Consider the following 26,821-nt stretch of genomic DNA (forward strand, 5'->3'; position numbering starts at 1 on the left):
AGTCATTTCATTTTAGATCAGCCTCCTCACTCTCAGCCCCTGTGTCCTCCCTGCTATGGAGATCTATGTGTTATTATACAGGCAGAAGCATGACCTTCATATTATTTTATTTTTTAATAGACCTCAGGTACTCTGAATTGGATTAATCATGATGCATGACACATTATCATCATTGGTCACAGTTTATTTTAGACTCTTTATAGGGATTCTTAGAAGGCTTTAACCGCTGTTAGACTCATACTGTGGTGGCACCCTCTTAAAATTAGTGAATAAAATCAGCTGTCTTTGAGTTGAGGTTACAAGTGATCTATAAACAGAGCCTACTTTCTAGTCATCTGTGTTTTAAAAGTATAGGATCAGACTTGAATTGACTCAGTGTCTTTACACAAGGCTATAGTCTTAGAATGACTCCCTTCAGGGTAATATCTCATTATTTCATAGTTCTTCTATGTAATAGTGCTTTAACCATTTTCCTTTCTGGTTCCCTGTCCCCTCCAATTCCTTTTCCTACTTAACTCAGATGTTTTTCTTGCTACCCGGTAGCATTATTTCATGACAGGTGATTAAATGGGTAAGGTATAATCCCTATTCACAACCTCGTCAGGAAGTCTGGGACATTCACAGTCAACCGGAGCAAAGGCCTTGAGTGCTGTGCCAGACGACTGGGGGCATATGTGATGCAGCACTGGATTCAGCTTGCAGAGACCAAGGAAGATAACCTTTGCGTGTGTCTCGAAGGAGCAGCAACTGGCAGGTTCAGAGGCTTTCCAGAGAGAAAAAATACCGTATCTGCAAAGACACGGGTTCTTGAAAGCGCAGGTCCTTTTGGGGAACAACAGCCCTACTGATGGCTAGTCTGTAAGTGCTCCAGACACTTCTCCTGTCTGTGTTACTTTGAAACAAATCCATCCCAGAAATCAATATTTCATCCACAAGTATTTTAGTACGTGAGTATTTATCTCCAAAGGTTAAGAGGTTCTTTTTTAAAAATGTATATCTCTGATGCCATTATACTCTATAAAAATGTATAGTAATTGCATACTATTAATAAGTGTTCAAAGTTCAGTGTTCATAAATGTCATAAATTTGAGTTTTCTTTACATTTTCATTGAATTAAGATTCAAATAAGGGGCACACATAACAATTGGTTGATGTATCTTTTAAATTTCTTTCAATCTGTAGAGTCTCCCTCCATATTTCTTTCCGTTCCTCTTTCATTTTTAGAATGAAATTTGGAATGTGTATTTCCCCTTATTAGTAGATTACTCTGAGGAACAGATTATATGGAAAAGACAGGATAAATATTTATGTCCTTTATTTAGCAATTTCCAAACAAGGAGGTGCTCTAGCATTCTCCAAAGAAAACTGGAGAGTTTTCCTTTTTTTTTTTTTTTTTTTTTGCTAGTGAATTGAAATGTTTGATGTTTCAGTACATTGCAGTTATTATCTTTATTGGTGATCAAATTTCCCATTTCTACCCAATGGGAGCCTGGTTCCTGAGTACTTTTTTTGGACAGATCTTGCTCTGTTGCCCAAGCTGAAATGCAGTGGCACCATCTCGGCTCACTGCAACCTCTGCCTCCTGAGTTCTAGTGATTCTCCTGCCTCAGCCTCCTGAGTGGCTGGGATTACAGGTGTGAGCCACTGTGCCGGGCTAATTTTTATATTTTTAGTAGAGACAAGGTTTCATCATGTTGGCCAGGTTGGTCTCGAACTCCTGACCTCAGATGATCTGTCTCCCTCGGCCTCCCAAAGTGCTAGGAGTACAGGCATGAGCCACTGTGCCTGGCATTTTGAGTATTTAAAAAAAAATTTTTTTTTATTGAGTAACGTGTACATGTTATGAGTTACATATATATAATGACATAGTTACCGATTTTCCCTTCATAGCAAGAGCAGCTATAATCTCATTTAGTGAAGCTCCTGACAGGGTATACTCTTATTAACCACAGACCCCACGCCATACCTTCGATCTGAAGTTCAGAGATCTAAAGTACGGCGTGGGGACTAACACACCTGCTACTTTGCATCCTTTGATGTACATCTCCCCATTTCTGTCCCCCACCCTGCTCCAGTAACCACTGTTTTATCTTACTCTCTATTTCTGTATATTTGCTTTTTTTTAAAGGATTCCATCATATCAGTGAGATCATGCAATATTTTTCTTTCCTGTCTGGTTTATTTCACTTAGCATAGTGTCCTCTAGGTTCATCCATGTCATGGCAAATGGCAAGATCTCCTCCTTTTTAAAGGCTGAATAATATTTCACCGTATACATATATACACACCACAGTTTCTTTATCCATTCACCTGTGGACAGACACTTAGGACGTTTCCATGTCTTGGCTATTATGCAGACTGCTGCAATGAACATGGGAGTGCAGCTATCTTCACAAGGTGATTTGATTTGCTTTGGGTATATTCCCAGAAGAGCAATTGCTGGGCCATACGGTAGTTCTATTTTTGATTCCTTTGGGAACCTCCACACTGTTTTCTGTAAGGGTATGCCAATCTGCATTCCCACCAGCAGTGTACGGGGTTCCTGTTTCTCCACACTCTTGCCAACACTTAGTATTTCTTATCTTTTTGATAGTAACTCTCCTAATGGGTGTGGGGTGATATCTCATGGTGGTTCTGATTTACATTTCCTTGATGGTTAGTGATGTTGAGCATCTTTTGGTCATGTGTATGTCATCTTTTGAGAAATGCCCGTCTAGCTCCTTTGCCCATGTTTAAATCAGGTTATGTATGTTCTTGCTATTGAGTTGCATGAGTTCTTTTTAAGTTTTAGATATTAACTTTATATCAGATACATGGTCTGCAAGCATTTTTTCCTAATTCGTAGGTTGCCTTTTCATTTTGTTGATTGTTTCCTCTGCTGTGCAGAAGCTTCTTAGTTTGACGTAGTCCCATTTACGTATTTTTGCTTTTGTAGCCAGAGATTTTGGTATAATATCCGCAACATCATTGCCAAAAGCAATGTCAAGGAACTTTTCTCCTGTGTTTTCTTCTGGGAGTTTTATGGTTTAGGTCTTATGTTTAGGTCTTTAATCCATTTTGAGTTGATTTTTGTGTATGTTATAAGGTTCAATTTCATTCTTTTACGTGGGAAACCCAGTTTTTCCAGCACCATTTATTGAAGAGACTATCCTTTCCCCATTATGTCTTCTTCATGCTCTTGTCAAAAATTAGTTGACTGTGAATGTTTAGATTTATTTCAGTTCTCTATCCTGTTCCACTGGTCTATGTGTCTGTTTTTTATGCCAGTACTATATTGTTTTAATTACTATAGCTTGTAGTATAATTTTAGATCAGAAAGTGTGGTGTCTCCAGCTTTGTTTTTCTTTCTCAGAATTACTTCGGTTATTCAAGGTCTTTTGTGGTTCCATATGGATTTTAGGATTGTTTTTTCTATTTCTATTGAGAATGCCATTGGGATTCTGGCGGATTACATTGAATCTGTATATTGCTTTGGGTAATATAGACATTTTAATAATATTCTATTAATTCATGAATGTGGAATATCTTTCCATTTATCTATGTCCCTTTTCATTCATCGGTGTTTTATAGTTTTCAGTGTACAGGTCTTTTACCTCCTATGTTAAATTTATCCGTAAGTATTTTGATTTTTTTTTTTTTTTTTTTTTTTTTTATGCTACCATAAATGGGATTGTTTTCTTGATTTTTCAGCTAGGTTTTCATTTGTTTGGGATTTATCCTTGGTGTGCAAGGCTGGTTTAACTATGTAAATCAGTCAGTGTAACACATCATATTAACAGATGGAAAGACAAAACCACATGATCATCTCAGTCAACACAGAAAAAGCACTCGGCATCCTTTATTGGTAAAAACTCTCAATAGTTTAGGTAGAGAAAGAAAATTTCTCAACAAAATAAAAGCCATTTATGAAAAACCCGTAGCTAGTGTCATAACTGATGTGGGGCAAAGGTGAAAGCTTTCCCTCTAAGATCTGGTACAAGACAGGTATGTCCATTCTTGCCATTTCTGTTCAACATAGTACTGGAAGTACTATCAAGAGCAGTCAGGTAAGAAAAAGAAATAAAAGGTCTCTAAGTTGGAAAGGAAAAATTAAAATTATCTCTTGTTTGCAGATGACCTGATCCTATATGTAGAAAACCCCAAAGACTACCAGAAAACTGTTAGAACTAAATGAATGCAGTAAAGTTGCAGGATACACAATCAACATACAAAAATCTGTGGTATTTCTATACACAGACAATGACCTGAGTACTGTTGACATGACCCTAAGTGGTATTTGATAGCTTCCTTCCAATCTAGTGTAAGAGTTTCCAGGCCCACTGTGTACATTTGCTGCCCCACACTTGGAGTCATCCCTTTCTCCCTGATTCCTTTTTTTGTGGTAAATGATATTTAGCGACACAATCTAGGCTTGGGGGTTGCTCATTTATTCCTAGATTGGTCTTCATTTGAGGCCTTGTTACATGTAGATAACTATAATTTCTTTACAATAAAATATATCCTGAGTTTATAGTCATATTGCTAGTTTAGATTCAGGACCAAAAGGACTTAACCCCGCTCATCTTTTATCTTTACTTACCCACAGTAAGATTCTGGAATCAACAGGTTCCAGAAATAAAAGCATTAAAATATCACAGTACTCATTTGCTTATTTCCCATTATACACACAGTAGTCACAGAATAAGGCCAGTAACTTGGTCATTTTAAAAAAGAGAGAGAGAGAGAGATTCAGAGGGTTTGTTTTGGGTGTGTGGCAGTTCTTTTTGTCTTTATGTATTTCCTATTCAGTCTATACAGTTAAATTATTATGTTTCAAGTCATTTGGAATTTCTTTTTGTGTGGCTCTTCCCCAGCTAGTTGCAGAATCAAGTTTGTTTCATTTCACTTTTAGAAATTGCTTTTTTGAACTTGATTTTGTTATGTGTCCATTGACTTCTATGTTCCATATGCTATTCACTTGATTATTTTATACATTTATTCTTGGTTCTGTGGTTTGAACTTTGCACAGACTTTAAGTGGAACCTGATGCCCAAGATCTTTCTTCTTCACAGTGGTCATCTCACTGTCAGACTCTGCAGGGCTTGCTGCTTACTGCATAATCCTTTTAAAAATACGGCTAGATTGTAGGCAGTCTTAAAAGTAAACAAAGAAAATACATCCATACTCGGCATCATTTAGGATATGTTATTTCTCCGCTACCCTCCATTCCAAAATGGAAGCATAATTATTCTAAACCTAGGAACAGACCTTCCCGTTTCAATCATGTGATAACTACGAAAGAGCTAACCTCTCCTCCCGGAGGCGCTCTGCAAACTAGTGTCCATAGTGGGATGCTTACCAGGCCCTCTTTTCACTTCCCTGCTATGCTTTTGTCATTTTTGCAAAAACGTACATTGGTAAAAGCCCACCCTCTTGGACAGTCTGGGACAAAACAAAGATTTAACTATAAGATTTAACAAGAGAACGACTCATTTCATCCAGATAATGGAACTATCTGTTTGAATAGCCCTTTCAAAGTCAGTTCGGCAGAGCACTGATTTCGTGGGATGCCGGTGGGTGTGTACCAAAAATGTTCCCGGATCAAATAAATGTGGGCCACTCTGAAGCTGAACAGCCGCCACGTGTCTCAAATGGTGATGTGCGTTATGAATCAAAGGGAGGAATAGCACAGGCTTGTTTCCCAAACTTCCTTAGACCATGAATCCAGCCGAGTTTTTCATAAAACAACATGCTGGCGTTGGAAAAGTGCTCCGTTAGGAAGTAAGCCTGCCTCTCACTCAAACCGAACAGGAGATACGTGAGACAGAGAAATGTGTTAACCTATACCACAGGGATACATTCAGCAAAAATCCGATTATGAGAGAACTTTACAGAACATGTGGTTTGGTTTCATCAACAACAAATTGCAAAAACAAGAGAGGGATGTTCAATCTGGAATATCAATTTAGTATATTTATATTGCTATTCCAGGTTGAATATCCCTAAATCAAAAATCTGAAACTCTTCTGAACCCAGGCATTTCAAATAAGGGATACTCTACCTGAACTTTCATGAGTTCATTATCAATAACTGAGACCATAACCAAATTAAAATTTTCCTGCTTAGTCTAGATTTTTTTTCCAAGAGTTTTATTCACCCCTTCCCTAACCCAACCCCAAAAGACCAGGGTTTCTAAAGAGTATAATCCTTGGATTCGCAGATGTTATTTGTTGCAGAACAAAGCAGCTCATCGATGCCATTCGTCTGTATTTGAAGGAGTGTCCCGTAGCGTCCCTTGTTCCTTTGCACTGTGAGGCAGATTGTCCCATGTGAGCAAGTGTGTCCTGGCCCCAGGAGATCACTGGGTGTGCAGATAGAGGCTCACGTGCCCATGGAAGGCACTCGCTCTGCAGCCTGGGCCCCACAGGCATTCCATGGAGCATCTGATAGCAGATCCGTCCTGTGCTACGTGCCCAGGAGCCAGTCGCACAAGGCAGTGAGGGGCAGGGCGCGAAGCAATGAAAGTGGTGGTTCATTCGAACAAGAACGGAAGTCCTTGTAAAAACATCTATCCTGGTTGCGGCAGTTTCAGCAGAGATGCAAAATCCATGTGTTTAAAAAAAAGAAAAAAAAAAGCAATTTTGGGGGGGACCAAACCATTTTAAGATACATGAAGAACCTCTTCTCTTTCCTTTTCTCATCTACACCCTGCCTACCTCACTCCCTGCAGTCCCCAAGCCATTCACACACCCAGCCCCCCTTCAGCTAGCTTCGTTCATTGCCAGCCATGGTGCTGTCTGCTCTGGAAAGTGGCAGGAAAAGCTGATAAGGTGCTGAGGACAGAATCTCTGGTCTTATCTCACCCTAGCACATGGTGCCGAGAGTGCATCCTTTTCCTGTTCTAGGACAAGAGACATAAACTGGCCATCTCCCGGCAGCAAGGACTTCAAACGGGGCTTGGGCCTGCCTCTACTTTCTAGAGGAGCCAGAAAGGAGAAAGTGGGTCATGACTTTTTTGAAAGTTGTTTTAGTACCAGTGAAAATGTTTGTCGTCTTGTAGATCAGCAACATAACTTCATAATAAGATACTCGTAAAGAAGATATGAGAAAGCAGTGGGGGTGAGGGCAGGGCCTGCCAACACGCCCAAGGGTTGGAAGTCGCTGGGCTGTTTTGTTTGGTTAGAGCTTCACCAGGACATAGGTTTGGCCTGAAAGGATTAGATTTGGCTTTTCGTGTGTTGACACATGAAGCAAGTGGTTTTAAGAGCTTTTGTGATAGTAAGAAATTGACATACACATGGTCTACTGCAGGAGAAGTGGAGGGAAACACCGGCTCATTTTTCCTTCTGTACTTCTCTCTTGCCAGAAAAGCAGAAATAACATTCCTCCCCAGATTTTCCTTCTGTGACGTCATGAAAACAGGAAGAAGGGGGATCTTTCTTTGGGTTGCAGTATGGGGGAAGGGTTGGCAGAGAAGGCAAAGCTCTGCATCTCCAGCCATAGTCTGAAGGGAGCAGGGTGGCAGCTGTGGTGACAGGTCTGGGCAGCACCATCCCGTCCCTTGCTTCCCTTTCCTTGTGGTCCCTTCCTGACCTCACGAGGCAGAGCCGGAAGAGTGGGCAGCCTGAGGTCATCGTCAGCCGTTGTGAGCCTCAGGAGGACCCACTTTGCAAAGTGAGACTTTACAATATTGGGGAGTTCAGTCTTGATTCTTGGTTACCATTTTTGGAAGAAATTGGTTGACTGTACAGTTCTGACTGCCAGTTGTTGACATTCCAAAGGTTAATGACAGTGTTAAGAATTATGTATATTACATAATGTTAAAGACCAATTTATTTTATTTTTATTTATTTATTTTTTGAGACCAGTCTCACTCTGTTACCCAGGCTGGAGTGCAGTGGCGCGACCTCTGCTCACTGCAACCTCTGCTTCTCAGGTTCAAGAGATTCTCCTGTCTCAGCCTCTCAAGTAGCTGGGATTACAGACTGCACCACCATGCCTGGTTAATTTTTGTATTTTTAGTAGATGTGGGGTTTCGCCATGGTGGCTATGCTGCACTCGAACTCCTGACCTTAGGTAATCCACCCACCTTGGCTCCCAAAGTGCTGGGATTATAGGCGTGAGCCAGCGCACCCAGGCAAAGACCAATTTTATTCTCAAAAGCTTTCGCCTTCTCCTTTTGCTGAGTGCTATGGACTTATCTAGGCTATAATGAATGCTAGAATTGTAATGGACCTTAAAAATATAGCTGTCGATTTTCAAACTGGATTCCATAGAGTTCTAGGGTCCCCAGGGGCCTTTACAAGGGGATTGGAGGGGAGAGTTGGGACATGAGCTTTGGGTTGCCTCCGCCCCGCTGCAGCCAAAGCTCCCCGAGATGTACAGATTGGCCTTCTGTTTAAGATTGTGTTTGAAGAAAGGCATGTGAAGAAACTATGTTGAAAAAAGTTACTGAGGAGCCCTATTTCTCTGTGTTGCAAATGATTGCATTTGAGGCCTGGAAAGTCCCGGGACTTGTCCTAGATCACACGTTCTGTCCGTTGTGCGTCCGATCTTCTGACAGCCAGTTCAGTTCCACTTCTACTGTCTTAAATTGAGCACCTGTTTTCTGTCCTTTGCTAGCTGATATTTGATAGCAGTGCCACTCAAAGTATGGTCCATAGACAAGATAAAGACAGAAATTAAGAGTAAGCATTTAGAAGCTTTTCTAGTAATTTGACAATAATTTAGGACTTGGGTTTTAGATATCTGTTTAAAACTTCATTTTTCTGGTAACTTTTTTAACTGTATAAAAATCTTGCCCTGTAATCCTGTAATGGATTGGAAATTTTTAAAGGCAAAAAGAAAAAAAAAAAAACAAAACACAAAACAGACAGAACTAATCCTTTACCGCTGATAGTTTGAGAAGCAGATACTGGAGGGCATTGAATTTCTGGTGGTTGGGTGGGCTCAGGACTGCGAGCAATGCTTTGTTGCAAATGAGGCACGTCTTGCTGCAAGAACCTTTTTGGATTCTGAGCATGCAGGGAGATAGTGTTTCTTGTACTTTTTCACTTAAGCTTTCAGTATATTTTGTGTTTATAAAATAACAAATTATAGCTTCTGTAAAACTAAGAGAAGAGGTTATTATAGGATTATATATTTAATAGCAGTAACAATTTTTATTTTTTATCAGCTCCTTGGAATTACCGTCTCAGTGTAACTGGTTAGGGTTTTTCTTGAGTAGAATTGGTTTTGTAGTTGGTTTGTTGTTGTTTAGTTTTTGTCTATGCTAAAAATAAGTTGTGCCGGTATATTGTCTTTTTTTATTGTGATAAGAACACTATCTGGTGTATTATTTTATATCATTTACTTTTTTAACATGACTAAGTTCAGAATTTTATTTATTCTTACTAATTTCAATATCTTTTAAACGTAGAATGACTTTGCCTTGCCAAATTTACTCCTAAAAATATTTCTTAAATATTTTTATTTGCTACATTGATTTTGGTGAAAGAAAGAGTATATGAAAATATTAGCCTTATGTAGTTTACAAAAATTGAAAGAGGAAACTTTTTGTATTAGTCAACTATATTCACCTAATTTACCTTTCTTTTATAAACAATCATGACTACTTAATTATTCCATATAACTATGCATACCCTATTCCTAGTTTCAAAATAAAGATTTTATTCTCTAAAAAAGACCTTATTCGACTGGGCGCTGTGGCTCACCCCTGTAATCCCAGCACTTTCGGTGACTGAGGCGGGCGGATCACCTGAAGTTGGGAGTTCGAGACCAGCCTGACCAACATGGAGAAACCCTGTCTCTACTAAAAATTCAAAATTAGCCGGGCATGGTGGCACATGTCTGTAATCCCAGCTACTTGGGAGGCTGAGGCAGGAGAATCACTTGAACCCAGGAGGCGGAGGTTGCGGTGAGCCGAGATTGTACCATTGCACTCCAGCCTGGGCAACAAGAGTGAAACTTCGTCTAAAAAAAACAAAGACCTTATTCTTTTTAGAAATTAGAAGACTTTAGATTTTCTAGAATCTTCAAGAACTGATGTGCTTTGCCTTCTATAGTAAGGAACCTGCATTCGAGTTGTCATGGTTCTTTAGCAATTTTCACCTCTTCATGTGGGATAAAGATGGAAGAGACAGAACCCTCTGGAAGCTTCTGCTCTGTTCTGTGAGAGGCCAATGCTGGGTCTCAGCTGTTTATCAAAGCTGTTTGTCCTGCCTCTGGAGAGCAGGGGAGAGAACCAGTTGACCTGGAATTTTAAAATGCAGTTAATTTGGATTATTTTTAGACATCATTCACAGAAGTTGGGGCCTGTGTCACATTGATCATCTCCAGCTCTGGAGGAGCCTCGTTTATCTTCATGGCCAGAGTGTCGGGAATGGTTGTCACTGCAACTTTCCGAGCCTGAGGACCTTTTAGGGAGGCAGGAAGCCTGTTCCTGTTTCTTTCCCTCTTTTTCCACAGAAGCTGGATGACTCTTGTCAGTGATCCTGATGTTGGTTACTTGAGAAGCTGTTGCCATAGAGAACCATCCTTTTCAAACATGTTTGTGTGGGCTTTTCCTAATAAGTGGCAATCGGAATAGCTGTTTAGGCATATGGGAAAAGAGAAAAAGAAAAAGACATAAAATTAACAGCTCTGTTAGCATTGGCCTTCATATGAGGAATTTGGCATTCTGTGTATTTCTCTACTAAAGTCCAGGGAAGAGCAAGCTATTCTGTCCCTTCTAGTTCGTATTATCTTCTCCGATGTCCGGTGTGTCTGAGTTTGTAAATTCCAAGCAGAGTTCTGATGCCTGATTATTAGAAAGGTGTATCTGCATACTTACTGGGTTGCTGAGAGTTCTCTTTGATGTCAGATCACTTTTTAAACAAATTTTTTCTTTGTCTGCTGTCTTTTGCTACTCAAAAGCAGGCAGCAGTTAGCAGCCTCTCTGCTGCTTGCTGACACAGTTCAGAAAGGTAGGCATTCTGTCGCTGGCAGGAGACAGAGCTTGAGGACTTTGTCAAAGCCCAGTGTCCTCCAGTTCCATGCGTGTGTATAGGTACATGCGTGTATATAAAGGTATATTGTGTGTGTGCACTTGAAAAGCACCTGCCACTTCCAAAAGTCAGCAGTACTATATTCACAATCGCAGAGCCGATTTTATAATACATTTATTCAGTAAATATTTACTTAGCACCTATTGCATATACTTGTATAATGAGAAAGAAAACAAATTTTCACAAGATTTTTACTGAGGAAATTCAAAACTTTAAGGACACTGGTGTTTGAAATTCATGTAATTTTTACATGTCATAAGTTTTTTGTTTCCTCCTAACCATTTAGAAATGGTTTAAAAAAAATCATTAAAAACTAGGCCCACGGCCATAGTTCACCAGTCTGTCTAGAGAGAACCCTCTGGAACCCCTGCATAGTGGGCTTCTAATACACGCCACAGGTGCTTACACCTGTTTCACGTGTGCACACACAATTTCTGTGTTTTCCAATTGAGTTGCTCCATAATTCTCATTCTGTTATTTTATCTTTGCTTTTTAACACCACTTCAAATCACAGCTCCAGTCGATGGGGTTTTATATTTGTTTTTGACTCTTGTGATACTTGCTAATGCTAAAACTGATTGCATCTCCCAGGCAAATTCCCTTTGCTGCTCATTGCCGAGACTGTGTGTGTTTAGCCTAATTCCAGATGTGAGCGATGAGTGTCTTGAAAAATGTACGAGATTTCACACTTGAAAAGCTTTTTGTGAGTGTAAAAATAGCTGTTCGTCAGTAAAACACTGGATGTTTTCAGTTATGTAGAAACCACAAAGGAAAAGCATGAAACCACAGAGGTTTCATAGAAGAGCAGGGCCGCCCGCCATGGTGGTTCAGGGCAGGCTTTCCGACGAATGGCTGTGAATCACTGCCTAGCTCAGCCTTCAGTGGCAAACCCATTTCAATGATTCCCTAGAATCAGCTTGCCCAGGTTGTGTTTTCAGCTAAGATATAATGTAGGCTGTGCCTTCACAGCTTGCTACCAGAGGCTGCTGGTGGAACTTGCATCCCACTGCTGTTCTCCAAATGAGCTGCTTACCTTTGTATCTAATATGCCTGAGAACTCTCTTCTCTTTACCAAGAACAGTTGTCTTCTTTAGCAAGAACAGTTCAGTCCCTACTGGCATTGCTTGTGTTCAACTAATCCCACAGAAAAAACGTGGCAGTTCCCGTACCACACAGTACTTTGCTTTTTTCCAATGGACTTATCCCCTCCAAGGCAACTATGGTAACATGTGGAATGATGGAGCAGAAGAAATGGATGGATCACTGGACTGAGTTTCTATTTATTGCTAAGGGCCAGGAAGGAACTGGCTGACAGCAGAGGACACTCAGATATACCTTGCAGTAGTTAGAGAAGCAGTTTGCATCCTGAGGCAAGGGAAGGTGCTGTCTGATGAGAAGGGGGTGGTTTCATGTGGATGGGAAGAATCTGCACTCAAAATGCTGATTCTCTTCTTACCCTCCCATGCCCCTTCTGTACATTAGACCTGCCTTATATGCAGACAAGTTCGTGCTGACAAACACAAAACATTTGGGGCCAGTGGGTGGTGGTGGGAGCTCTTCACAGCCTTGGTCCAGCTGGGTTTGGTGTCTTTGTGCCTTTGTTGAGCACTTACTGTACCTTGTTCCTCATTAGGGAGGTTGTGGATTGTATGAATACAAATGAAATAGAAATGACCCCGTCCTCAAGAAACTTGTTTCCTTGGGAAGATGCTTGCAAAGCAAATTAAACAAATACAGAAAATAGAAGCAACAAATTGCTATTATGGGCAATAAACAAGAAAGGATGTTCACATGGGATCGGACTTGTGGAAGGAAGCAGTTTTACACTTGATCTTCAAGAAAGTGATGCATGGGACTGTGTACAGGGGATGTGGAAGGACATTGTAGGCCAGCATAGGGAGTGACTGGGTTAGTTCATCCTGCCCCTTCTGTTGGAGGAGTTTAAAGGACACACACAGCTGACAGTGGGTCTCCACAATCCTTTTGTCTCGAGGAGTCACACAGTCACTTCATACCTGAAGGGGTACACAATTTGTGTTTGTCAGAACTGCCCTACTGAAAAGTTTGGAAAAGATACAGAATGTTCTGTCAAACCACTCACTTGCCAAGCTTTCTTAACTTTTCACGGACTAACCCAGCACAGGCTGATGACAGACAGGCTGTGGTGGCAGTGAGCGTTTGTTCATCACAGGCAATAGCCATCAGGACTCACAACCCCAGTTGCTAAATCCATTACCCTTGAGCTCGGGGTGTCTACTTTGTTAACAAAGTTCATTGAAGAGTTACTGTTGCAGCATGACCTCCGTGTCTTAACATGGAAATCAGAAAGCTTCCATCATCCTCTCAGTTAAGATCAGTGGTGATGTGTGAGCAAGGCTGGCAAGCTGAAAGACTTGCCTTTGAAGTCTATTCCCTGGACTGGCGTGTTGATCATAAGTAGGGGGATTCTATAGTAATGTGCATCTGCTCTAGGCACTTCACTAAGGCCTGTGTACAGACTGCTTCATTTCCTTGCCCCAAAAGATTCTTTTGAGAATAATGGGGAATCCTCTCTATTTGGGCATTTTATTAATAATCCATCTCAGTATACACGTTTGAATGACACAAGAGCAAAGTCCTCCGTGAGCCCAGAGGAGCTTGCGCAGATACTCGTGGAGCTGCACAGTCTCCAGAGAGAGGATCCTACAAGAAGCAGATAGACTGTAATTCTGTAGACCTCTGAGAAGAGTTGATATGTGTAGCTTCAGACATCTTTCAGGGACCAGAGAGGACTGTGGTGTATTGTAATTGACACCTGCAGGGACTCTCTGCAGGGTCAGCTTGCCTTTGTACCCACTCTTTATTTTTTCCTCAGTGGTAATTTGGACTTGCCAGAGATGGTGTTAAGATTCTCCAGCTCTAATCATGACACACAGTGTATGCCCATGAACCACCTGAATCGACCTGTTGCTGATGAGAAAACTGAGTCAGAGAACCAGAGCAGCCACCTTTCCATACTGGCAGTGTCCCAGTGGAAGCTGTCCAGCATCTGCTCGAGACGGCTTCTTGCCTGTCCCCGTGTGGCTCTGAGGGTGCCTGGTCACCGAGCCTGTCCCCGTGTGGCTGTGGACTTGGGCTTTACTCTCTGCTTTGAAACAGTCACACTTTTTCAAGTGACTGTACATGCTAGTTTGATAAATTATAAAACCCTTAAGCCTGGCTTCAGGCTGTTTTTTATTTATATGAATTGCAAACCAAGATGATGTAGTTTTTCTTCTCTTTGGAAAGTACTATTTCTGTGGATATTTTTTCTGCATCAGTCAACTTAGGTGAGTGTGGACCTCAGTCTCTGGACTATGTGGTCACTTGATACATACTTTAGTTTTGGTGGTGGCTTCTGAAGAGAGAGGAAAGGTGACAAGGCAGTCCATGAGATGGGAGCTAGGAGTCAAGGTCCTGTGGTAGAGGGAGCAAGTGCTTTGCTTCCAGCAGCCTTAGGGCTGTTTCTCTCCTGCCGTGTTCCAGCTGTGAGACCTTCTGCGGATTAAGTGCTAGGAGTCTCACGCGCCTCTCCTCAGGTGGCCGCAAGAGTCGGCTGAGATGCCACTTGATGTCAAGTGCCTGGCACAGTGGTGATAGCTGCCTTCCTCAGGACCCCCGGGCCTGATCACTTTGGGTGAAGCTTCCTCACATGAGTGAGCAGGGTGCTCCCAAGGGCCTGGCTTTCAACTCTCAGGGCTCTGTGAAGTGGGGAGCAGGTGCTCCAGAGTCATCTCAGTTCAAACCCACAAGTGCTTATTGATTGGGTAGAAATTAAGGCCCACTTACCATTTGGGAAAGTCACAAATGTTTTTGACACGTGCGATGCACTCATTAGCGCTGAAGGAAGGGAGAGGACCGTGAGGCTTGCTGCGAACGGACAAGGCTAGATCCTGCTTGTTTTATTAGGTTGGTGCAAAAGTACTCACGGTTTTTGCCATTAGTGACAAAAAACTCCTTTAGTTGAACAGCAGGCATTGGAATTCAAAAAAGAGAGAGAGACATTTCCTGAATCCCTGAGCTTAAATCACATTTGGCAAGATAATTAACCATATTTCTTAGTAGTATTTTATATAGAACCAGAAGTTTTCAAGTTACTCTTAAATTTGTTTCATTAGTTTTTGGAACACAGTTAGCAAACAGACATTCTCAACGTTTATGAAGCAGTGAATGTCACATTTAAATATTACAGATTTTATTTTTTGAGGTTGTATTGTGTGTTTAATGGAAATGTGGGAAAATGCAAGTTATTGTCACTTCAAAATACTTTAAAGTAACTTGTTTTTCTCAATACTTGTTTACTTTGATAGAGACCAGATACAAAAGCATTAGTTTTCTTGAAAATATGTATATATTTTTATGTGATGCCATGGTCAAGAATGCAGAAGCAGGATTAGAATCTCTGCAGTGAAACTGAGTTTCTGACTTCAGTGTATAAAAAGATGAGTCCTGGCCATTGCTCCTGCAGGAGTCAGATTTTCAGTGTATTTTTCCTTTGAGTCCATGGTGTTATACAATAGGCACATTTCTGTGGTGTGGGAGGGTGGCTACCTCCGCATTAAGCAGCTCTCTCTAGCCAGTCATTATGTGGCCAGCACTTTGCTGGGAAGAAGTAGGACTCGGGTGCTGGCCCCTCTCTAGCCTGTCTCCATGCCCTGCCAAGCCTGTGCAGTGGCCCGTGCCGATTAAACTTACATCCCAGGAATTGATTATGAGCCTACTTACTTTCTGGGATTAGGAAGACCCACTGAATTCAACAAGTGACTCAAAAATGGTCTTGTATTTCCTGATAATAAAAAATGTGATTAATACCAGCACTTAGCTCCTGTGGTTAAAATCAGAAATTCACAAGGTAGTAAATAGATAAGCAAGGTAAGGAGTCATAGGATTCGACTCAGATGTGAGTTCCAGCCTCACAAATACATTCCAAAAGAGGCCCACAGACTGCAGGCGCCTGTAGTGCTGCAAAACTGTCAGTGAGATTTCTGTTGCATAAACGAGCCCGCCGTCGTCACCGAGCCTGTCCCCGTGTGACTGTGAGGGTGCCTGGTCACCAAGCCTGTCCCCATGTGGCTGTGAGGGTGGCTGGTCACTGAGCCTGTCCCCGTGTGGCTGTGAGGGTGGCTGGTCACCGAGCCTGTCCCCGTGTGGCTCTGAGGGTGGCTGGTCACCGAGCCTGTCCCCGTGTGGCTGTGAGGGTGGCTGGTCACCGAGCCTGTCCCCGTGTGGCTCTGAGGGTGCCTGGTCACCGAGCCTGTCCCCGTGTGGCTGTGAGGGTGGCTGGTCACCGAGCCTGTCCCCGTGTGGCTGTGAGGGTGGCTGGTCACCGAGCCTGTCCCCGTGTGGCTGTGAGGGTGGCTGGTCACCGAGCCTGTCCCCGTGTGGCTGTGAGGGTGGCTGGTCACCGAGCCTGTCCCCGTGTGGCTCTGAGGGTGCCTGGTCACCGAGCCTGTCCCCGTGTGGCTGTGAGGGTGGCTGGTCACCGAGCCTGTCCCCGTGTGGCTCTGAGGGTGGCTGGTCACCGAGCCTGTCCCCGTGTGGCTGTGAGGGTGGCTGGTCACCGAGCCTGTCCCCGTGTGGCTGTGAGGGTGGCTGGTCACCGAGCCTGTCCCCGTGTAGCTGTGAGGGTGGCTGGTCACCGAGCCTGTCCCCGTGTGGCTGTGAGGGTGGCTGGTCACCGAGCCTGTCCCCGTGTGGCTGTGAGGGTGGCTGGTCACCGAGCCTGTCCCCGTGTGGCTGTGAGGGTGGCTGGTCACCGAGGCTGTCCCCGTGTGGCTGTGAGGGTGGCTGGTCACCGAGGCTGTCCCCGTGTGGCTGTGAGGGTGGCTGGTCACCGAGCCTGTCTCTGTCTCCATGTGGCTGTGACGTGCCCGTCTGTAGGTGGCAGGATCTCTCTCGTTCATGAGGCTGGGATTGGCTCGCACCAGGAGAGCCTTGAGAAGATCCTTCATTCAGCTGTGCAGCATTTCAGCTCTTTTTCAACATTTGAAGAACAAAAAGACAAATCTCCTGGGGGCAGATATTTTTTATTTTTCCCAAAATCACCCCATGGAATTCCAGCACAAATTGAATAGTGATGGATAAAATTAAAACTTCTTCCCAAAACTCAGTTGATTTATTCCTCATGTTCTGCCTGTTTTGAAATTCCAAAATTGACCACAAGATTTTTTTACGTACCCTTTTGTGAAAGCTCTCTGAGGCACTTGCCACTCAAGCCCTAGTTGTCCGTTGATATGTAATAATATCGATTCTGCTGGAACTGCAAGCGGGACATTATCTTGGATTCTACCGAGCTGGTTTTTGAGGACCACTCTGCCAAGACAATACAGGGTCTGTTTATGGGTGGTTTGTAATTCAGTTACCTGCACAAGCAGAACCTTGCCAGCCGAGTTTAGGATCATAGTAGAATCCTGATTTGGAGACTGCTTTATTCAGGAGCCCTTTCCCACCCTCCCACCATGAAAGCATGGAACACCCAGCCTCTTCTTGGGAGATAAATGGGTATGAAGGAAGAAGCCGGGCGACTATGAAAACCTAAGTTTAGCATGGTAGCTTAATGACTTATTTCCAGAGTCTCTGTGGGCAGAGTTGCTGCAGACATTGATTTGACTCCGAGCATATTCCTTGTAGTCTTCAACCCGAAGGCACTTCCTGCCTCACAGGCACGCCTCCTCACCTTACTGTCAGCCTCAACCCAAATGGCGATTCCAGCATTTCATTCTTTATCCCAGCCTCTCCCCTTAGGAATTTTCTGCCGCTTCTCAAGCTTTACAGCAAAATGTACTTTTAGACATATACTTTTTTCACATTTTTTCTCATAGCGGATATTATCTGACAATGCAGTTTACTCATTTAAAATTAAAATCCTCATCTCAGCTGTTATGTGTGAGTAACTCCTCAAATGTAAGAACAGCCCGAACACAGTCCTGAGTATCTAGTTTTTGTTAGGGAAGGAGGGGGCATTTCCCTCCTCCCCACCCCCAGCTGAGGGAAAGAGCCCCCAAGCTGGCCCGCTGTTTCGGGGAGGAGGCTGAGAAACGCGGAGTCTCCACTCTGCACTCCATTCAGGAGCAGCTGCCAGAGCGGCCACACTCCGCCTTTGGGTGAGAAAGGGTGCCCCCGGCAAGCCAGGTTCCAGGGTGGAATGCGGCTCCTGTCCTCATGGAAGGTTAACCTATCTAGGTGCTGTCTTCAGTTTCTAGATCAACACAGAGGCCCGTGTAATTCATAATGAAGGTGAAATCATTGTCTAACAAAATCACGAAGCTCTGGAACGCCAGTGTCCCTGTTTCTGATGGGAGATTCTGGGAGCTTAGTCACCACAACACTTGTTTCTAGGGAGATGTTTACTCAGAATTCCATCGAGGTGGCTTGCCACCTCCCTTCTGACATTAACTTCTGCCTGTCATCTACCACCCCACCTAGTACTCAGCCAGAGTGTGTGGCCGCCTTGCTCCAGGCCTGCAGTTCAGGCCGACCAGAAGGGAGAGAGACCGAAAGAAGCCTGGCACTCAGCCTTGTCTCCTAAGTGCCAGGTGTGAGTGCCAGGTGTGGGTGCCAGGTGTGGGTGCCGGGTGTGAGTGCCGGGTGTGGGTGCCGGGTGTGAGTGCCGGGTGTGAGTGCCGGGTGTGGGTGCCGGGTGTGGGTGCCGGGTGTGGGTGCCGGGTGTGAGTACCGGGTGTGAGTGCCTCCTGGGTGCAGTGAGGGATGAACAGTTGATGCTTACCTGCCTTTTAACTCTTCTGCGCACTGTAGGGCGATGCCAGTCCCTCCACTCCAGATGAGAATGAAACCACGACAACCAGTGCCTTCACCATCCAGGAGTACTTTGCCAAGCGGATGGCAGCACTGAAGAACAAGCCCCAGGTCCCTGTTCCAGGGTCTGACACTTCCGAGACGCAGATGGAACGCAAAAGGGGGAAGAAAAGAAACAAAGAGGCCACAGGTGAAGATGTGGAGAGTTACCCCCAGCCTAAGGCCAAGAGGCACATGGAGGGAAAGCCCAAGAGGGCCAAAGCCCAGGAGCGAGTGGCCAAGAAGAGCGGGCCAGCGGAAGAGCAGCTCAGAGGCCCCTGCTGGGACCAGAGTTCCGAGGCCTCTGCTCTGGATGCAGGGGACCATGTGCAGCCACCTGAGGGCGGGGACTTCATCCTGAAGCCCAAAAAGAGGAGAGGGAAGAAAAAGCCGCAAAAGCCAGTAGAGATAGCAGAGGACGCTACGCCAGAAGAAACGCCAGTGAAAAAGAAGAAGAAGAAGAAAGATTCCAAATGAATCCTCCCCAGCCGGAGCCTTCCGACCACTCAGCTGTTAGGGCACTGCCGGGGCAGACACCTCTGGCCTGAAGTCAGAGCAGAGTTCACCCCAGAGCGTCTGGGCGCATCTTGTGACATGCCTGTGGGCTGCTGGGTCCCGCCCTCTCACCACATCTCCCCCAAGTTACGTTCCCAGGAGGGCCTTTTTAATGTTCTAAATAGTGGCTCTCAGACACAAATAAATTTTCTTGTAAACTTTGAGCCCTTCAGCAAGAGTGTTTAATTATAATCATTACAAATACATGCATTCATGTAAGTGTGCACACGTGTGTGCATGCGCGTGTCTGTGTGTGTGTGTGTCACTATCTCTGTTTGCTCTTGGTTCCCTTCAGTAACAATGAATGGTGCTTTCTTCTGAAAGACTCGGCCTAATTAAAGGATTAAGAGGCAATAGCTTGGATTCAGATTGTTCTTTTTGTTCTATAGCCAACCAACATTTTTGCCAAGTGGAAATTATATGGTTACGTTCCCAAATCAGAGAGGTTTTTTGTTGTGTTTTGGTTTGATGGGGAAACGTTTTACCGCCCTCCCCTCCACTAAGCAGTGGCAGCCGACTGCTCTGAGGTCCTCCCCCCGCCTCTGCCAAGCTTCAGCAGTGGACAGACTCAGGGCCAGTGTCCTCTCTCAGCTCTCACAGGAGGACTCGTGCTGTTCCTGTGCCGAGTGTGGGTACTCTGATGTATTTCCCTTTGGGACAAATCATCTATACTGATTTATCTGTCACATGGCTGTAAATAGTGACTTATTCATTATGATCAGGAGGTCCTCAGAAGACTTAAGAAACTGAGAGGCTAAGGCCGTGAAACTAAGGTCGGTCTTTGGATTGGGACTGCCTTATGAAAGTCCTTAGAGCAAAAGACGCCTTTCAACCCTGCTGCCAGCAGTGGTGTCGCAGCACCATGCTTGTGCTGCCCTCGCCTGCCGCGCCCTGGCCCATCTCCCTGTGTGCCAGCCGAACTCTCCCTGTGGGTTCACTCAGACGCCTGCAGACACTTCACACCATCCCTGGGACACAGGAGAAGAAAACGCTCAGCTGAGGTTCTGGAGTGCAGCCCTGCCACCTTCCCGGCCCCGTGTCTGCCGTTCTGCCCTCTGCACTGCCTTCATCTCCTCCTGCTTTTCCTCTTCATCCGCGTACACGTTTATTCCCTTTCTCACGCTCCCCCCCCAGTTCCCAGTTTCCCTGCACCCCCTTTTCCCACGTCCCCATATCCCCAGCCTGCCATGGAGGCCTTGAGGCTGCCTGGCCCTGCTTCAGGCAAACCTGGCCAGGTCCCAGGCAGTGTGTTGTCCTCCATTTGATCTAGAGATTGTGACTGGTGACGGGAACTCAAACTTGCCCCCAATTCTGTGACCTTTTCCCCTTGATTTTTAACTCTTAAGGTCACACATTAGATAAGAAGCATGGTCCTGAGATTCTTGAAATGTAGAGAAAATACGTGAAGGACATTTGGCTGTAGTTTCTAAGGATACTGCGCAGTGCTATTTGCTTGAAAAGACACACACACACACACACACACACAGAGAGAGAGAGAGGAAAAAAAAGACTCTTATGAAGATAGAGCCTGATGACTCGTCTCTGAGTTTTTCATGTCCCCCCGAGTTTAGAATCGCAGGCTAATAAAGCCTCAGAGGTTTCTGAAGTCACTTTCTCCACAGAGGGCACATGCCCAAGTTCTGTCTGCCTGTCCCATCTTGCCTGTGAAACCAGAGATCCAGAAATAAGTGGAATGCCTGGAACCTAAGGGGAGCTAACTTTCAAAAATAAGTAGATGCTGATTGGGGTTTGTTTTTGATTTTTTTTTTTTTTTTTTTTTTTTTTTGGCCTTTTGTTTTAACTTCCTTTACCAGTAAAAATTAGAGCCGGGAGAATATACCAAATTGTGTGCAGGCGTATTTAGGAGGCAGGTGGAATGCATTTAGGTCAGGCGTGGGTGAAGGGGCTGGATGGGAAGACCAGAGGAGGGAGGTAGCGAAGGGAGCTGGTAGTTCCCGGAGTTAGGAATTCCAAGGCAGCCCGACTGTAAGATTGTTCACGTGCAACTGTTGGGTTTTCTTTTCCCCCCAGAGATAGGATCTCTTTCTGTCGCCCAGGCTGGAGTGCAGAGGCCTGATCAAAGCTCACTGCAGCTTCGAACTCCTGGGCTCAAGCAGTCCTCCTGCCTCAGCCTCCCCAGTAGCTGGGACTGCAGGCATACGCCACCACACCTGGATAATGTTTTTATTTTTTCTAGAGATACAGTCTTGCTATGTTGCCCAGGCTGGTCTTGAACTCCTGGCCTCAAGTGATCCTCCCGCCTTGGCTTCCTAAAGTGCTGGGATTACAGGTGTGAGCCACTACACCTGGCCCACATGCAACTTTTACTGAGAGGATGTAAAATGTGGTGATGATTGTTTTCATAGACTGGAGAAAAGCCTCCTGAATATTTTGTTTGTTTTTTGTTTTTGTTTTTTTTGACGGGGAGTCTCGTTCTGTCACCCAGGAGGGACTGCAGTGGTGCAATCTCAGCTCACTGCAACCTCTGCCTCCCGGATTCAAGTGATTCTCCTGCCTCAGCCTTCTGAGTAGCTGGGATTACAGGCGCTGGCCACCACGCCCTGCTAATTTTTGTATTCTTAGTAGAGACGGGGTTTTGCCATGTTGCCCAGGCTGGTCTCAAACTTCTGAGCTCAAAGTGATCCACCCACCTTGGGCTCCCAAAGTGCTGGGATTACAGGTGTGAGCCACTGCTTCTGACCCCTCCTGAATTATTTTATTAACTGAGTGGGCAGCCTGAGAATGAGTCACATACTCAGCAAAGAGCAGATTTGTTCCAAAGGAGGTGGAGACTCTCTTTTCTCTAGATACCCTCAGCTTTCATTTTTCTGTATCTGTTTTTCAGTTCACTTGGTTTTCTGGATCTAAGTGGAAATTAGAACAACAAAACAAATACTCTGAATTGCATTTTATGCTTGATACTTTAAAAATGGATAGCATATTAACCCTGTTTTTGCCTTGAATTATTTTGCCAGATAAAAATACATTAATTTTAGTCTTCAGTGCTTTCCTTGGTTCTTTCAGTTTAAAGAGGAAAAGCGGCTCCCAAGGAAATATTTGTCGACTGAAGAGGCTCTTCTGTGTTGTCCTGCAGTAACCTTCTCTCCTTTTCTGTTAATTTTAATGGATGATGATGATGATTATTATTATTATTATTGTATGAGGTCTTGGATGCCTGGCCTTATTCCAAACACTTCAAATAAGTCAACTCATGTAGTCCTCAAACAACCCAGGAGGTAACCATCATCATCATCCCCTTTTACAGAAGGGCCCCTCAGCCTTTTATTTTATTTATTTATTTATTTAAGATGGAGTCTCGCCCTGTCACCCAGGTTGGAGTGAAGTGGTGTGATCTTGGCTCACTGCAGCCTCCACCTCCCAGGTTCAAGTGATTCTCCTGCCTCAGCCTCCCAAGTATCTGGGACTACAGGTGTGCACCATCACGCCCAGCTAATTTTTGTATTTTTAATAGAGAGGGTTTCGCCATGTTGGCCAAGCTGGTCTCAAACTCCTGACCTCAGATGACCTGCCCACCTCGGCCTCCCAAAGTGCTGGGATTACAGGCATGAGCCACTGCTCCTGGCTCTCAGCCTTTTTATAACTAGACTGATGCTGTTCCCAGAGGCCCCGCAATGCCCCAGCCCACTATCTACCGTAGTCACAAACCCGCGCCCCTTTTCCTCCATCCTTGCTACAGCGAGTTCCACCTGCGAGGCTCCCTATTGCAGATGCTCTTCACGTGTCATTGTTACTCTTCACTGGGAATGGATTTGAAAGCAGCAGGCAAACGGCAAAGAGTTTCACAGTTGATTTGAGTTAGTATGATTCGGATGAGCTATAGAAAATACTTTGAGATATGCTGCACGTGAGACATTCCCAATGGATTTTCTTTTCCAACTTGGTCAAGAGGTGGGTGGGAAATTGGGTGAGTCGGCTTCTTAAACCCTGTTTGCAATTCTGAAAAAGAGTATTTTCAATTTGTAGAAACTATTGATGCTTTTGAGAGTTGAAATCCCAGTGAGCATCTCTTTCCTAGCAGAGGCCATCCCTCTGCCTCCCTCCTCCTCCACCTGTTCACTGGCTGGCAGGCACATGCCGAGACCTGTTTATTGAGAAGAAACAGCATCAGGGAAGGCTTTCGGCACAGTCTGTCCGAGTGATCTCAGCCCTGGGATCAGCAGGCAGCGGCTGTACTTAGATTGGAGTAAGAACCTCCTCGTCACCACCCTGTTTATCTCGCTGGTTCTGCAGCCGCTGCATTTCGGAGCCTGTTGTGCCGGCAGGCAGGGCAGGAGGTCAGGTCGGGTGCCCGGTGTGTGATTTTATAGTGCTCGATTATTAATGAGCAAATTAGTACCGTGTCCTAGTAAAGTCGATGACTAAACTCCTTGCATAAAAGTGTCCGATCTATTTAGGAAATACTGAATATACTGCAGTGGCATACACAAAGCCTTCATGGAACCAGTAAGAGGCAGGAATAAGCCAGAGAAAGACAGCAGGTAAAGAAGGGCCTCCTAAGGACCAGGTGGGTAGGGGGCTGGTGCAGGCTGTGCGAGTCCTCCCACCTCAGCTGACCTGTTGCGCAGGCATTAGCAGTGAACTTTTAAGGAAAGCAGCAGTGAAGTCTTCAGCTGGGGGGGAGAATTTTGTAATCAGTTATAGCTGAAATTTTCTGTTTGTATATTCTATGTCGAGTTTCCTTAGTAAAAGGTGCGTGGGTGCTGAAAGCAGTTATTTGTTCTGAAAACATTTATTGAACACCGACTCCCGGCTCCAGGCCAATTGACAACAGAGTGACTGACTCATTACAGAGCCTACCCACATTCAAGTTCTATGAATGTGTGTCATTGAGAAAGGACTGCCGTGTCCTGGATTAATCTCAACACATTGATGCCCAGGACGCAGCCTCCTCCACCATGGCTAGCGAATGTCCTCTCCCCTTTGGCATTCATGCATGAGCTGTGAGAAGCTCTTTGCCAGCTCATTTTACTTGAACCTGAGGAGGAGCCGTCTACATTTAACAACATTTCTAACTCTGCGATAAATTCACAAAATTATATTATGTGCCTTCTGCACATAGAATGCATTAGAAATGTGTTTCACCTACGTGGGATGGCTCTTAACAGGTCAGTTTGAAGATAAAGCCCAACTTCCTCCTGCCCCTCCTGTCTCCAGAGGATCTACTGAGTGTGCAGATGGCGTGCACAGGGATGGGAGAGGAGAGGTGGCCTCCAGATAGCCTCCCTCCACCCACTAACTGGGGATGCCCCTCAAACCTGGATGGGACAAAGACAGGTATCAACACACATTTGTTACATGGAAAACTGCTGAAGGCAAACTCCGACTCCGGTCTTCAAACCTTAGAGAATCAAGGTCTTGAGCAATCCAGAGTGACCCCAGCACCTTGACGGAAGGAAGCACCCTCATCTTCACCTTTGTGAGGTATGTGGCTGCCCCGGTGAGTAACTGCATCTCAGACCACTTAGTCTCCTTCTCCAACTATCTCGACTCCATGCAACTCTTAAGTCTCTGCCTTTTCTGAATACTCTTTGGCTCTTCCTCCTACTGTGGTCAGCTAAGTGTGGGAAGATGGGACGCCCTTGAGTGGTTCTGAGCTGTGGGTTCTGTCCTCTGACTATCCATTTTCTATGTACATCTGCACGGCTGGGGTTTCTGCTGCTTTCTGTGTGATTCCCAGGTCAGCATTTCTGTCCCCACTAGTCTCAAGCTTTCATCCTGCATCTCCAACCAACCGTCCAGAGGGCCTGTCAGATGCAGTGGGTCTTAAGAGGAACTCATCCTCTCCAGGCTGCCTCCTGTCTGCCCCCCTGCCATTATTATTACAGGCACCCCATGCTGTCATTTAGTCTCACCCCAACATCAAGAGGCATTATCAGCAGTCCAACCTAATCAAGTGTCTGCCACCACTGTACACTAGGTAGGTCCTTGCCCTCACAGAGCTCCCAGCTCGACACCCCTCTGTCTGACCCCTGCCAGGACAGTGCTGCCCTGCGCCTCCCATTGTTCCCTCTGTAATGCCGCTCCCCCAGACCTGCACCCCCGGCTCTGCCTCCTGCCCACAGTCCTCCCCTGGTGCATATCTGTGGCTCTGACCAGGCTTCCCTTCTCCACCCACTGGCTTCAAGGCCTGCCACAGGTGCCGTCCACTTCTCCAGCCGGTCCTGATCCGGCCCCCAGAAGCAGTCTCCATTTTCTGAATGTTCATAGTGCTCTCTGCGCTCATCAAAGTCTACTTGTGTTTTGGGGTATGTCACTTTCCCCATTCAACCCTAGGACCTCTGAAGGCAACCTTCATCTTTGCATTCCTGTAGCACCAGGACGGTGCCAGGCACAAGGAAGGTACAGCTCGCTCGCTCTTATCTCTCTCCCTCTATCCCCCCCTTTCTCTCTCTCCTCTTTTTAGAGTAAAGACAGGATCTTGCTCTGTCACCTAGGATGGAGTACAGTGGCATAATGAAAGCTCACTGCAGCCTTGACCTCTAGGGCTGAAGTGATCCTCCTGCCTCAGATGCCTGAGTAACTGGGACTGCAGGCCCACATCACCATGCTCAGCTAACAGAATTCTTAAATGAATACAAATGAACAGACCATACCCAGTCAAGAACCCATGTTCTGGAGGCCTCAGGTATATCCCAGGATGAAGATGTCTGACCAGTGATGCTCTCCTGTGGCTACACCCTGGCCCCCGCACTTGAGGTTCCCTTGACTCCCAGAACTGCATTCAGTAGATGAGACCTCTTCACTCACCTTGGTTGAAAGCTTGATTCTGAATTCGTCTGCGTGTCTCCCTAGGTCTTCCTTGTAACTGTCCCCTGGCCACCGGGATCTCAGCAAACTCATTCCCAGGGCCTTGTTTTCAAGTCTTCCTTGCTCAAAGGGTGGCTGTAGGATTAAATGAAATGCGGCTCAGCAAAATACCTGAGAGCAGGCGTGCCATGCATTTTTCTTCTCTTCCTCCACACATACAAGAGTAGAAAATGAAAAGGAAGTGCTATGGAGGATTTTTAGGACAAGGAAATTATGATCCTAGAATGCTGGACACGTGTCGTCGTATATCCGTCCAAACCCATAGAATGTGCATGTGAACCCTAACATAACTGTGGCTGTGGGGGATGATAATGTGGCAAGGTAACTCGATCCATGGTCGCCAGTGTACCACTCTGGTGGGGGGTGTTGATAGTGGAGGAGGCTATGCCTGGGTGTAGGAGAGGTGCTATATGGGAATTCTCTGTACCTTTTAATTTTGCTGTGAACCTAAAATGGCTCTAAGAAAATAAAGTCAATGCTGGACACATTGGCTCAGAGTTGTAATCCCAGCCGTATTCATTTTCATGCTGCTGATAAAGACATATCCGAGACTGGGAAATTTACAAGAGAAATTTAATTGGACTTACAGTTCCACGTGGTTG

The 26,821-nt window shown here is 45.0% G+C and overlaps 1 protein-coding gene across 2 annotated transcripts in view; it reads left to right on the plus strand.

Moving 5' to 3' along the window:
• PINX1 (PIN2 (TERF1) interacting telomerase inhibitor 1) overlaps positions 1 to 19,555 on the plus strand; it is a 79,157-nt gene extending 59,602 nt beyond the window's left edge. The window contains exon 6 of one of the 2 annotated variants that reach the window (XM_073017933.1): positions 18,798 to 18,937. In XM_073017933.1, coding sequence (XP_072874034.1) covers positions 18,798 to 18,826 — 29 coding nt within the window. In that variant the 3' untranslated portion in view covers positions 18,827 to 18,937. Of the gene's footprint in view, positions 1 to 18,797 lie in introns of both variants that reach the window. The other variant, XM_007961657.3, reaches the window with a different exon arrangement.
• Positions 19,556 to 26,821: the final 7,266 nt, after the last annotated feature.

The sequence above is a fragment of the Chlorocebus sabaeus genome, chromosome 8 (genome assembly GCF_047675955.1).
Source record: "Chlorocebus sabaeus isolate Y175 chromosome 8, mChlSab1.0.hap1, whole genome shotgun sequence".
NCBI classification, from domain to species: Eukaryota; Metazoa; Chordata; class Mammalia; order Primates; family Cercopithecidae; genus Chlorocebus; species Chlorocebus sabaeus.